We start from the raw sequence: 15,075 nt of genomic DNA, 5'->3' as shown, positions 1-15,075 counted from the left end.
AGTTCCCCCCCGGCCTCCCGGTTTTACCTTTAGCTAATACAGCAGCCTGCAGAGAGGATTGCCAGTGCTGGAGCGATCCTTGCAGGCTGCGGTCATCCTGAGCACCACATTCTCTCTGCCGCGATCCTGCCCCTGACGTCTCCTTATCTCAAGAACAATATAGCCTCCAAGGTCTTTAGAATAAAGAAGTAGATGGAGATGAAGGTTGATCTTGACATTGTCTGTTTGACATTAGTAAATGGGCAGTAGGGTAAGATATTCCAAAATAATAATTTATTGAACAACAAAGTACAAACCAACAAAGCAGCTGATACAACATTTGCAGAATACAGAATACAGTGCACAAAACAACAAACCACCAAAACAGGCGGGGACAGTCAGAGTCCGGATTGGGTTCTTATACCCAGACTCATCAAAGCCCAACCCCTTACTTCCACTTTTATGTAAAGGGACCATATCCGCCCTTTTCCAGTCCTCCTGTACCCAACTAGAGTATCATTGCAAAGGGCAGTCAGAGGAGCCATCAGAACTTCCCTAAGTTCCTTCAGCACCCTCGGATGTACACCATCCGGCCCCATCGCTTTGTCTACCTTAATTTTAGCTAGCTCCTCATGAACACAACCCTCTGAAAATCGATCAGGATCTATTACTCCTCCATCCCTATTTACGTTTGTCTTCTGCGGTCCCGCTCCCGGTGCTTCAGCCGTGAACACAGAACAGAAATATTTGTTAAGCAATTTGGCCTTTTCTTTATCAGCTTCTACATATTTCTCCCCTTCATCTTTGAGTCTCCTAATGCCACTTTTGCACTTCTTCCTATCACTAATACTGTATATCTAAAAAATGTCTTGTCTCCCTGTTTTACCATGTCAGCTATATTTTTCTTCCATTTACATCTTTGCTTTCCTGACTACATGACCAGCCTCTCTTAACTTTTCCAGATATTTTTCCTGTCTTCCTCTTTTTGCGATTTTTTTGTAGTTTATGAAAGATAACTTCTTATTCCTTACCTTCTCAGCTACTACTTTTGAGAACCAAAGCGGCCTTCTTTTGAGAACCATAGCAGCCTTCTTTTGAGAACCATAGCGGCCTTCTTTTCCTCTTATTCTTACCTACCTACCTCACAAAAAGGTTTGTCACTCTTACAAATACTCCTTTCAATTTTGACCACTGCATTTCCACTCCATCCAGACATTCCCATCCAGACAACAATTCCTTGACGTAATCCCCCATCTGAACAAAGTTAGTTTTTTTAAAAAGTCTAGAACCTTTGCTTTTGAATGAGCCCTCTCTATACCCATCTTAATATTAAACCGAACCATGCAGTGATCACTGGATGCCAGATGATCACCCACTGTAACATCAGAAACACTTTCCCTGTTTGTAAGCACCGAGTCCAGTATGACCCCATCCCGCATGGGTTCCATTATCAACTAATGGAACAGTTCTCCTTGTAAAGAATCCCTACTTCTAGAAGACCCTGCAATAGGGATATCCCAATCAATATCCAGCTTGTTAAAATTACCTATTAGTAAAACTTCCCCTTTTTTAGATATATTCTAAATGTCTACTATTAAATCTCTGTCCACCTCTTCCTAAAGCAGTATGGTGCCTTTATAGGGCTGAGTTCACAAGTCTCCATCTCTATCTGCTAGTCAACGGGTACAACCTTCAGGTAATAGATAATTTTTTACACACAGAAAATGCTTTATATAATTTCCCCTTAATAACTATAAGGACAGAATCTCTTTCCCATACCTGCTCACGTAAAGTGCCATCACTGAAGAAGGGTTTTTGGGGTAGGAACAGGATACCATGGGGTCCAAAGCAAGAAGGAACCTGTACATTACCTGTAGAAAAAAAAAGCATAGTTACTTACTGTAACAAGTGTTATTTTGGGACAGCAGGCATATATTCTCACATATGAGTGAAATCATCCACTGAGCCCTGGAACGGACAGTGTAAAAGTGTATTGTCACTTTAAGCTTTAGAAGCTTTAAGACTGCCTGCACAGAGCATACGCTAGTGCCTTCCTACCTGATGCCGGCTCGTGAGATCCATGATCGGCCGACCCCAGGACTGAACAATCAACTCAAAGGCTTCCAGCCCAAGACTCCACTTGCTGGGATCGAGCACATGACTGAGAAAATCCGCCTGGACATTGTCCACATTGGCAATGTGGAAATCCAAGATGTCCTGAAGATGAGCCTCCGCCCATTCCATGAGCAGAGAGGTCTCCAGCGCCACCAGATGACTCTTGGTGCCCCCCCTGCCAATTGACATAGGTCACCACTGTGACATTGTCTGAGAGAACTCAAACTGACTTGCCCTCCAGGAAGGACTGGAATTCCACCAATGCTAACCAAATGGCTCTGGTCTCCAGAACACTGATCCACCAGGACACCTCCATCAGTGAATAGCAGCCCTAAGCCTTGCGACTGAGACACTGAGCTCCCCAACCGAGGAGACTAGTATCCATGAGAAGCACTATCCACTGGGGCTGATCGAGACTCACCCCCTGAACCAGATTGGAAGACTGGAGCCACCATCACAAGCTGTGCCGAACTAATCCCAAAGCGGGACAGGAAAGTTCAGATCATGAATCTGTGGTGACTACCGTCAAAGAAGCGCAAACTGAAGAGGATGCATGTGAGCCTGAGCCCATCTGGCCACTTCCAAGGAGGCCGCCATAGAACCCAAGACCTGCAGAAAGTCCTGCACCAGCGGACATCAGCAATCCATCAGAGTGCAAATCTGCATCTGCAATTTGCACACCCTAAACTCCAGAAGTAAAACTTTCCCAAGCTGGTGTCAAAAAGAATGCCGAGATACTCCAAGTACTGAGAGGGAGTCAACTGGCTTTTGGACAAGTTGACCACCCAACCCAGGGACTGCAGACATTCCACAACCCGAGCCGTAACCCGGGAACTCTCCTGTAACGACTTTGCTCGAATCAACCAGTTGTCCAGATAAGGGTGTACTATAATGCCCTACCTGCACAGGGCAGCTGCAACCACTACCATAATCTTGGTGAAGGTGCACAGTGCTGTAGCTAGACTAAAGGGAAGCACACAAAAACTGATAATGCTCTGCCACAATTGCAAAGCGAAGGAATCATTGATAGGAGACCCAAATTGGAACATGCAGATTGAACTGGCAAATTGAGAGAAGTCAGAAATTTCCTAGGTTGGACAGCAAGAATTACGAACTTCATGTTTTCCATATGGAAATATGTGTCTTATTTATTTAATTAACTTCTCATAGCTCACCAGCTGTATCAAGACAGCAGACCCCACTGGCACTCTAAACTGTATTCTGCGCCTAACAAGTGGCCAGGCGTACAGTTGAGGCTCCTCTAAATTCAGAAAACTTTGGGAGATGGGGGAAATGGAGGGAGGGACTTGACCCTTCTGAGTATGGTATCCCCGAGGTCGGTAGGCCCCCCAAGAGGTTCCCCCAAGCTCTGTCCAGACAGCAAAAGGGACAAGAAAAATTCACTAATCAGATCCAAAAGGCCCAAACAAACCTCAGCACAGACTGCACAAGCTTAGCACTCTACCTGCCGGAGATTAATTGTAAGAGGGACTTGTACTGATGCCAAAGTCAGTGTCTCAGTCTCCACCTGCTGTTTCTGCACCAGTCTAGAGGGACGATAAAGAATATATGGATAGTTGAAAATATATGTGAAAGTTCACGCTGGATTTGAACCCAGGTTTACACACTCTCAGGCAGTTCCGTTAACCCCCAGAATACCGCTCTGCCTTGAAAAATCGGGCTACAGGCTGTACTGAGAGAAACAGAGTACAGCTCAGACATCAGAATACAAATGAGGAGAAATAGGACCTTTTCCCATTCAAAGAATTGGTAGGAAAGGTGTAATGACGAGAGCAATCAAGAATGTGGATGAAATCAGAAGAGGAGGAAAGCCAGAAAAATGTAGTTGTGAAGATAATCAGACAGAAAAAAGCATAGCCTGTGAGAATGGAAAAAATTAGCTATGTACCAGTTATCTGGAACCGGAACCTTGGCGGTTTGGTCCCAAAACCAGAACTGGAGGCTTTCAAGTGGATTGAACCAGCAATACTAATTTAAGGAAAAATACGAAGCGGGAAGGCAAGCTTGACTAGACAAAGTACGTGTTCTTCACTCCACGGAAAACTGATGACCTTGCGAGCCGGTGTCGGGCGGGCAGTCTTAAAGCTTTCTAAAGCTTAAAGTGACAGCACACTTTTACACTGTTGGTACCAGGGCTCCGTGGATGACGTCACCCACATGTGAGAATATGCTGCCCGCTTGTCTTGGAATAATAGAAATTCAACAAAAGACCAACCAGGACCCATCTAAGTTCCAGCCCTAGTGCTAGCCAGTCAAACAGAAATCAACCCCAAATCCTGCATCTATACCAGCCATCAAAAGATAAATCTGCCTACCACCGCCCCAGAGCCTATTCTCTTATATCTAAACCAACCAATGCCAATTATCTGACAAAAAGGGTCACAGTACCTACCCCAACCCTTGCACCTGAGCAAGAATTTAGGCTTACTTTAGTGCTTTCCTGTTACATTAGCTTTCTACACCTTTCCAGACACAAGATGATTCACCATCTCTACTGGATGAGATCAATGCTGGAGACAGTGTTAGGTGTTATTCTAGACCAGTGGTCTCAAACTCGCGGACCGCCAGGTATTATTTTGAGGCCCTCGGTATGTTTATCATAATCACAAAAGTAAAATAAAACAGTTTCTTGATCATATGTCTCTTTAGCTATAAATGAGAATATTATTATTAAGACTTAGCCAAAAGGAAAGATTTATAAACTATAAAGAGTTTTATCTCATTTCTTTAATAAGACATTAACTATTTTTTCTGCGGCCCTCTAAGTACCTACAAATCCAAAATGTGGCCCTGCAAAAGGTTTGAGTTTGAGACCACTACTCGAGACCAATCCTTGACATTTGAATCAAAAAATGCTATTACATTCTGTGTCATACTTTGATTTCTCGTCTTTCAGACTCCCGGTCCAATCTCTTATATTGAGCACAGTAGACTATTGCAACATCATTTATTTAGGATATATTTAAAAACTATCAGGAAACTAAGAATCATTCAAAATACCGCTGTACGCTTAATATTTGGGTTGAAAAACTCAGATCATGTTACTCCATATTACAATAAATTGCATTGGTTACCAGTTGAGGCTAGAATTATATTTAAATTTGCATGTTTGTGCTATAAAACACTGGTTGGACTTGTCCCTGTTTAACTTTTCAATCATTTTATGTTCCCTTCATACTCCTGTTCTATGCGGGGAATCTCTTTGTTCTCGTTTCTGGATAAAACTTTATCTTATCAGGCTGGTGTCTGGAGTAAAACTATAAGCAGTTTATTTTTTAATTCAATGTCTTACCAAATGTGTAGAAGATCTGTTAAGTCTCACTTATTTGATAAATTTGTTTAAGTAATTCTTAGTTATATGATGAATATATTCCTGTATGTATTTCATCTGCATCTGACAGATTCTCTTGATGTAAACCGCTCTGAACTGTTAAGGTATTGCGGGTTATAAATAAAATTTTTATTATTATCAACAGAACCAAATACACTGTTTCCTGCCCTGCTGCTTCCAAGCTGAGAAACTTAAGTACATTTTTACTAAACTGCAATAAGACTTTGCATTTACCATGTGCTAACAGACAAAGTTAATGGTCAGTACATGCAAAGACCGTGTAATAGCTGACTGGGATGTTTCCCGATTCCCTCCCTTACAGTTACCACACAAACATGGTTTAATGGGACACTGTTGGCTTGGATTCAACTAAGGGAAATTCTGTCTCACCAATCTGCATTACATCTCCTGAAGGTGAGCCAGTTGATGTAGAAAGCTTTCAAGAAAGTCCCTCATGAAAGACCTTGAGAAAATGAAAAAGCTCTTCATCTTGGAAAACAGACGGCTGAGAGAAGATATGATGGAGGTATAAAAAATTCCTGAGTGGAACTGATTGGATAAACATGAATTGATTGTTTACTCTTTCAAAAAGTACTTTTAAAACAAATAGAAGAAAATATTTTTCACTCAAAGAATAGTTAGGCTCTGGAACTCGTTGACAGCAGTTGGCGTATCTGGATTTAAAAAAGATTTGGACAAGTTCCCAGAGGAAAAATCCATAAACTGTTATGAAGGTAAACCAGAGGAATGCCACTGCAGGGAATTGTGATACTCTTTGGGATTCTGCCAGGTACTTGAGACAAGGATTGGCCACTGTTGGAAGCAGGATATTAGGATCGAAGGGCCATCAGTCTAACACAGTATGGCAACTACTTATGTTCCTATGTAATAGTTTCTACAATTTTGCCCAGCATCCTGAAACACTTTAAAAAACTGGTGTTACATTGGCAATCTTCCAATCTTCATGTCCTGTGAACAATTTTTTTTTTAATATGCGTTTATTGAGAATGGCAAATGGTTCAGACGGGCATGTACAACCAGCAATGAAACAAGAGCAATACAGGAGGAGCAAGAAAAACAAGACACCCCAATATATGGCCACCGTGGGGCAGAGCAATGTCGAGGTCTGGGGTGTTTGGTATGTTGTTTGCTCGTGTGTTGATGGGATTTTCTATTCTAAATTTTATGGCCAATGGTCCCATAGCAAATATACCATTCATGGCGAAACTCACAGAAAAAAATTGTCTTCCAACCACTTTCTGATTTCGTAGAGAAAACCAATGTACTTCATCCCAATCAAACTGGTTTTCGTCATTGTCACTCTACAGAACTTTCCCTGCTAGGACTTACCACAAAAATTTTATACTACCTTGATCATCATCAATCTGTATTACTCATATCTTTAGATCTTTCTTCTGCATTTGACACTGTAGACCACAGTCTACTCCTAACACGACTCCAGGAGATTAGTATATCAGACCAGGTCCTGGACTGGTTCACTTCTTATTTTCGAGACAGATCCTCTAAAGTTATCTTCAATGATACCTCGTCTGAATCTTTTCCTTCTAAATATGGCATCCCACAGGGTTCTATTCTGTCCCCACTTCTCTTTAATATATTTTTATTGCCTCTCTTGACAGTTTCCCAATCTATTGGCTTTTCAACATTTGCTTATGCGGACAATGTCCAACTCATCCATCCCATCGATCTTAATAATAAGGAAGAAATAGTTCTCATTAATCGTAAATTAGAAAAAATTTAATCTTGGTTGGGTTCAAATAAACTATCTCTCAATATCAGCAAATCTAAACTTATGATCTTTCCATTTAAAGAAGGAACAACACTTCAAGCCCCTTTGAAACTAGAATCGTTATCCATTAAAACTGTTCCAACTTTGAAACTATTGGGAGTTACTTTTGACAGTAAATTTTCCTATCATTCCCACATTAGTACAGTCGTCCAGAAATGTTTCTATCGACTAAGAATGATACGTTCCTTATCTAAGTTACTCGAACCAGCTGCACTAAATACACTAATTCATTCTTTGGTGATTTCATGCATAGATTATTGCAACACTCTCTATAAGGGCATTACAAAAAAAGAGATTAGACGACTGCAAATCATCCAAAACACTGCTATTAAAATCATTAGCGGGGCAAAAAAATATGATCATGTCTCCCCCCTCTTGATCAATGCTCATTGGTTACCAGTCGAACACAGGATTAGCTATAAAATTTACTTTTAACACTCACAACTAAACTGAACAACCAACCCGATTTCATTAACAGTCTTCTAATCCCGTATAGTACGCCAAAATCTCTCCGCTCAGTTTCCCAAAATCTTTTAGTTATACCTTCGCTAAAATCTATTAATACGTTGCGCTCCAATAACTTTGCTGTTACTGCTCCCACTCTCTGGAATTCATTACCGATTCATCTGCGCTACGAATCTGATATAAAACAATTTAAAACTAAATTAAAAACATTTTTATTTCAAGATGCTTTTGGATAATAACTGCCCTTTTAAGGGCTAAATTTAAATTTCTATGACTTTTTACCAAACCGATTGTTTTATCCTTTTATGTCTTACCTTTTCTATATTAATTGTAGTTCTTCCCTACTATCCCATTGTTTGTAGTGGTCTGTACGTCTTCGTCTTATATTTATTATCCCTGTTCTTATATGTTTTTATACAATTTATTATTTGTTTTTATGTAATTTTATATTGTTAACCGCTTTGAAACCAGAATAAGTGGTCTAAAAAATATTTTAATAAACTTGAAACTTGTCCTGTGAACAATTTTAATGACAATTTATAGATTCCTTGTTCTGCCCCCCCTCTTTCATGTAAAGTGTGTGTTTCTTTAAATCAAGCTCCCAGTAGGCATTGCTGTAGGCTAGGTGGGCCCTTCTTCTTGCTTGCTGCCTTTCTAAGTGCAGAGAACAGACCCCATGGCTACAGTGAAAGCCTTATGCCCCGTTTGATTTTTAGCTTTCAACCTGCTAGCCCAGTGAATATGCAGGAGGCAGATTTGCATATAATTAGGGATATTTGGCTGGGGGTCTCCTGGACTAGCCTGTAAACAACTTTGTGCTGTTAGCTCGGTCTAAATTAGTGGTCTCAAACTCGCGGCCCAGGGGCCACATGCGGCCCGCCAGGTACTATTTTGAGGCCCTCCATATGTTGATCATAATCACAAAAGTAAAATAAAACAGTTTCTTGATCATGTGTCTCTTTAGCTATAAATGCCAATATTATTATTAAGACTTAGCCAAAGGGAAAGATTTATAAACTATAAAGAGTTTTACCTCATGCAAAATTATCATTTCTTTAATAAAACATTAACTATGTTTTCTGAGGCCCTCCAAGTACCTACAAATCAAAAATGTGGCCCTGCAAAGGGTTTGAGTTTGAGACCACTGGTCTAAATGCTCTCTGCTTTCTGCCTCTAATTGCTCTGTACTGGCACCTGAGCCAAAAGCTATGATTTCTTAAAATGTGCCTTATTGTTAAGGTGATTGGATGCTGAACCTCCCTCCATGGGCCAATGGAGGGCAGCTATGATTCAATTGCTCTAGACCAGTGGTCTCAAACTTGCGACCTGCCAGGTACTATTTTGTGGCCCTCGGTATGTTTATCATAATCACAAAAATAAAATAAAACAGTTTCTTGATCATATGTCTCTTTAGCTATAAATGAGAATATTATTATTAAAACTTAGCCAAAAGGAAACATTTATAAACTATAAAGAGTTTTACCTCATTTCTTTAATAAGACATTAACTCTTTTTTTTCTGAGGCCCTCCAAGTACCTGCAAATCCAAAATGTGGCCCTGCAAAGGGTTTGAGTTGGAGACCACTGCTCTACACGGAGAAGCAGACAATTGCAGACATGGACACTCCACCTGGAGAAAAAGCTGCAAGATCCGTGGGAGCCTTTTTGGAATTCACTAACTCCTGTGGCTCAAAGTCATCTACTTAACCTTTAGAGCTCGGTAATATCTGTTCATGAACCTTTTACTAAGGTGCGTTAGGACATTGAGCTGGCATTAGATTTTATGTGTAGTGTGGGGTCAGTGTGCGCTAAAAACGCTAGGCTTGGTTACTGAACTTGGATTTGGCAACAGGGGTGGGTGGAAGGGAGGAGCGATAAAAATATTGTTTCTTCCTTCTGAATCTGTGTTCCTTGATACTTGTCATATTATCCGGTTCCCTTTTGTGCAAATTATATTTGGCTCAATAAAAAAATGTAAATTCTTCTCATATCTTTTATTAGATTTTATTGTAAACTGCCAACATGATATCAAAAGGCAAATAAACTGGGAAGCCCATTATTATACTGTCACCAAATTTGCTAGCTTCCCTAATTTCTGGCTTGGAAGATATCATATTGCCCATAAGAATTGCTGCTGAACTTTGATTCTGTTAGGCTAAATGTCCTTAACACAGAGTGCCAACCCCAACCCCCATTCGATCCATCCTAAAAAAAAAAATGCCTGTATCTTGGAGTGGTATACAGACCTCCAAGACAACCGGAAGACATGGACGCAGAATTAATTGAAGACATAGAGAATATAACTCTACGGGGCGAAACTGTACTGCTAGGGGACTTCAACTTACCTGATGCAGACTGGAACACATTTTCAGCAACAACCAGCAGCAGCAGGAGGCTGTTGACCTCCATAAAAGGAGTACATCTCAGACAGATGGTAACGGAACCCACTAGAGCCCAGGCGATCCTAGACCTAGTACTCACCAACGGGGAAAGCGTCTCAGAGGTCTCGGTAGGAGATACGCTAGCCTCCAGCGACCATAACATGGTATGGTTCAACCTTGGGAAAGGATCCCCTAAATCAATTACAAAAACAAAGGTGCTCCAATTCCGGGGCGCCGACTTCGCACGCATGGGCGATTTCGTTCATCAGAAGCTGCAGGACCAAGCAGAGACCGGCAATGTGGAAACTATGTGGTCGTACCTGAAATCATCTATACACGAAGCAACTAATCGCTACATAAAATCAGTAGATAAACGACAAAGAAACAACAAACCCCAATGGTTCACTGAAGAGATCTCGCACCTCATTAAGGAGAAGAAAAAAGCATTTCTTTCCTACAAACGTACGCAGAGAAGAGAAACTAAAGTAGAATATAAGACCAGATCTGCAATGGTCAAAACAGCAGTTAGGGAGGCCAAACTTCGAGTGGAAGAAACTCTGGCAAAGAACATTAAAAAAGGGGACAAATCCTTCTTTAGGTATATCAGTGATAGGAAAAGGAACACAGACGGTATAGTACGCCTCAGACAACCGGACGGAAACTACACGGTGGCGGATTCAGAAAAAGCAGAACTACTAAATGAATATTTCTGCTCAGTCTTCACCTGCGAAGCACCGGGACACGGACCACAGTTGATGATAAAATAAGACATGGATGACCCGTTTCAGAATTTTGAGTTTGCACCTGGGGACGTTTACAACGAACTGGCAAGGCTAAAGGTAAACAAGGCCATGGGACCGGACAATTTACACCCAAGAGTGCTCAGAGAATTGAGAGACGTTCTGGCAGAACCGTTGGCAGTGCTCTTCAATCTCTCACTAAGTACGGGGAAAGTTCCGTTAGACTGGAAAACAGCCAACGTCGTTCCTCTACATAAAAAGGGCTGCAAGGCTGAGGCTGCAAACTATAGACCGGTAAGCCTCACCTCAATAGTGTGTAAACTCATGGAAACACTAATTAAGTATAAATTAGATACGATCCTGAACGAGGGAAATCTCCGGGATCCCAACCAACATGAATTCACCAAGGGTAGGTCATGCCAGTCAAATCTGATCAACTTCTTTGACTGGGTAACAAGAAGACTGGACTCAGGAGAGTCCTTGGACGTCGTGTACCTAGACTTCAGCAAAGCGTTCGACGGCATCCCACACCGCAGGCTGTTGAACAAGATGAAATCGATGGGATTAGGAGAGACTCTAGCTGCATGGGTTAAAGATTGGCTTAATGGCAGACTTCAGAGGGTGGTAGTTAACGGTACCCTCTCTAAAATGTCGGAGGTGACTAGCGGAGTGCCACAGGGTTCGGTCCTGGGCCCACTCCTCTTCAACATATTCATTGGGGATCTGACTCAAGGGCTTCAAGGCAAAGTAACCTTATTCGCTGATGACGCCAAACTATGCAATATAGTAAACGGCTATAATCTACAGGATGCTATGGAACAAGACCTGCGTACTTTAGAAAATTGGTCCTTGATATGGCAGCTGGGCTTTAACGCCAAGAAATGTAAGGTCATGCATCTCGGTAACGGAAATCCTTGTAAAACTTACACCTTGAATGGAGAAACTTTAACCAGAACTATGGCAGAACGAGACTTGGGAGTAATCATCAGTGCTGACATGAAAGCAGCCACTCAAGTGGAGAAGGCTTCATCTAAAGCACGGAAGATGATGGGTTGTATCAAGAGAAGCTTCGTCAACAGGAAACCTGAAGTCATGATGCCATTGTATAGAGCCATGGTGAGACCTCATCTGGAGTACTGTGTGCAATTCTGGAGGCCACATTACCGTAAGGATGTGCTCAGAATTGAGTCGGTTCAGCGGATGGCCACCAGGATGGTCTCGGGGCTAAAGGGTCTCCCGTACGAGGAAAGACTGAGCAAATTGCAGCTCTACACTCTTGAAGAGCGTAGGGAGAGGGGAGACATGATTGAGACATTTAAGTACATCACAGGACGGGTCGAGGTGGAAGACGATATCTTTCTTCTCAGGGGACCCTCGACCACAAGAGGACATCCGCTCAAACTCAGGGGAGGGAAGTTTCGTGGAGACGTCAGGAAGTACTTCTTCACGGAGAGAGTGATCGAGCATTGGAACAAGCTTCCAGTGCAGGTGGTCGAGGCACGCAGCATCCCAGACTTCAAGAACAAATGGGATACCCACGTGGGATCCCTACGAGGTCATGCGAAGGATAGATCACTAGGACTTGAATGAGCGGGTCAGTAGAGTGACAGTAAAATTACAATGAGCGGGTCAGTAGAGTGACAGTATAATTACAATTATACTTAAGAGGTCAGAAGACCTAAGAGGGTGGGTAAATAGTGTGGGCAGACTTGATGGGCTATATGGCCCTTATCTGCCGTCATTTTTCTATGTTTCTATGTTTCTATCATTACAATATAATCTGTACCCTGGGTTATCCTTCTTTGACAAGGCCTCTAAGATCCTATTAAACCTCTTCATGTCGTGCTTTATATTCTTTTTTTTTTTAATATCAATAAATTTTTATTGAAAAGAAATATGAACAAAATCTACAAACATTCCATTCAGAACCAGCAGACAATAAACAAAAAGCAGAATAAAAATACAAGGTTCACCACCCACAACACACCCACCAAAAATTCCCTCTCAACAAATGACAAAATTACCCCCAATAAGAACCTCCCCCCTCAACAATACGATATCCAAAACTCCCCAATCCGCTCCCCCCTCCCTCCAACCCCCACCCATCCACCATTCCTCCCCTTCAAAAGAAAACATCCAATACCCCCTCCCTCCCCACTCAAAAATCCACCAATACTCAACCCCTAAGTTTGCCAAAAATCAAATCCCAGTCTCTATGATGCAGATCAAAATATCCATGTTGTTTAGCAGTTACACAGTCCATATGTAATAAAGACCCCACCCTATCCTTCCATTGCTCTTCTGTAGGCACCACAGGCTTTTTCCAATAAGAGGCTAACAAGCATTTGGCTGCAGAAAAACCCAGACGGAGTAGTTTTCTACGCCACCAGAAATCCCTTAGATTAGTAAAACCCAATAAACAAGTCTGGGGAGTAAGCGAAACCAACTCTCCCAACCAGGCAGTCAAACAACCAGTAATCATAACCCAATATGGTCTAACCTTAGCACAATCCCACTATACATGAAAAAAGGTCCCTTCCCCCTCCCCACATCTCCAACAAATATCAGGTACATTAGGAAACATAACATGTAAACGAGCTGAAGTATAGTACCATCGAGATATAATTTATATGCATTCTCCTGAACCAACACACACACTGACGCTTTACGTATTTCAGAACATATTATATTCCACTGACTCTCCAACAGACGAGACCCTAAGTCTACCTCCCACTTATCCCGAAAAGAAAAAATAGGTTTATTCCAGCCCCGAAGGAAGGAATACAGTATAGAATTTGGACAGGGTATCCTACCCAGTAATAACCATAAATTTTCCACTTGTTCACGACCCCCCTGAGAATCAACCAACCATCCCTGGGCCTGGATATAATGCCTAAGTTGTAAGTAATAAAAAAAATCACCAGGATGCAAAGAATACCTCTTTTGCAAAGTAATATAGGGAAGGATCTCATGACCCTGCATTACATCCCGAAAAACCCGAATCCCCCTCCTCTCCCACCTAGCAAGATCCCAGAAGAACCTCCCACTGCAAAAGCTGGTTCACGGCACATAGCCGCCAAAGTGGAGGTCACCCTTCCCAACCCCCACTGCCTCCTCATCGAGCCCCACAAAATAATTAAATGCTTAAGAAAAGGGTTCTCCACCCCCCACAACCGAGCCCCAGTAGACAAAGAACCCCATATCCAGTCCCGCAGAGGCTGCTGCCCAACCCAAAATGGTTCCATCTGCACCCCCAAATTAACCCCGTCCTGAGACCAATCCAAAATAAAGCGAAGCTGAGCCGCCTGATAGTACCAGAGAAGATTCGGTACCGCCCACCCCCCTGTTCTCTAGGGGCTCATATAACCCTTTTAGTCAACCGAGAAGCTTTATATCCCCAAATAAACCTGGAGAAGGTTCTCTGCAAGCCTACCAAAAGACCCCTGGGAAGGGGAATAGGCAGCGTTTGAAATAAAAACAACAACCGGGGGAGGATATTCATTTTCAACACCGCTATTCTCCCCCATTACGACAACCACAACCCCCTCCACTGCTGAAGGTCTCGTCTCACTTGCACCAACGGTCCATAATTAGCTGAATAAAGTTGAGTCAAATCCTTAGTAATCTGAATTCCAAGATATCTAAATTTCTCCCCCGCCAGTCGAAAAGGAAAGCCACGTATAATCCCCCTTTCCACCCCCTCTTTCAAGTTAACACCATCCATTCTGTCTTATCCATATTAATTATGAATCCTGCTAATCCCCCATACATTCGGAAAATATCTAAAATAATAGGAAGGGTACCCTCTGGGTCTCGGATATACAACAAGATATCATCTGCAAAAAGTGCAATGCGATGTTCATACCCCCCCCACCCTAACCTCCTGCAAGCCAGGATGTGTACAAATCGCCTCTGCAAAAGGTTCAATGGACAATGCAAATAGCAGAGGGGACAATGGGCACCCCTGCCGCGTACCTCTACCAATGTCAAAAAAATCTGTATAAGACCCATTTATTTTAATACATGCCCTAAGCCTGGCAAACAGGGCTTGTACCCAACTACAAAATATGGGACCTAAGCCTACTCTATTCATAACAGCCCAAAGAAAGTCCCAAATGACCCTATCAAAGGCTTTCTCCGCGTCAATAGCCAGTACTGCCATCCCCCCCTGGAGGCGCTGGGCCTCCCACATCACATGCAAGGTACGACGCACATTATCTCGCAACTGGCACCG

General features: G+C 42.3%; 1 protein-coding gene across 4 annotated transcripts in view; it reads right to left on the bottom strand.

Moving 5' to 3' along the window:
- ABCD4 (ATP binding cassette subfamily D member 4) overlaps positions 1-15,075 on the bottom strand; it is a 201,786-nt gene that overhangs the window by 79,430 nt on the left and 107,281 nt on the right. For all 4 annotated transcript variants that reach the window (XR_004540151.1, XM_033952514.1, XM_033952513.1 and 1 more), the window contains one exon: positions 1,759-1,850. Coding sequence is in view for 3 of the 4 variants with exons in the window: in XM_033952514.1 (XP_033808405.1) it covers positions 1,759-1,850 (92 nt within the window). In the remaining variant the exon portion in view is untranslated. The remainder of the gene's footprint in view (positions 1-1,758; positions 1,851-15,075) is intronic.

The sequence above is a fragment of the Geotrypetes seraphini genome, chromosome 7 (genome assembly GCF_902459505.1).
Source record: "Geotrypetes seraphini chromosome 7, aGeoSer1.1, whole genome shotgun sequence".
Lineage (NCBI taxonomy): Eukaryota > Metazoa > Chordata > Amphibia > Gymnophiona > Dermophiidae > Geotrypetes > Geotrypetes seraphini.
Note: the sequence above shows the minus strand (reverse complement) of the source record. Positions and strands in the feature narration are given on the sequence as shown.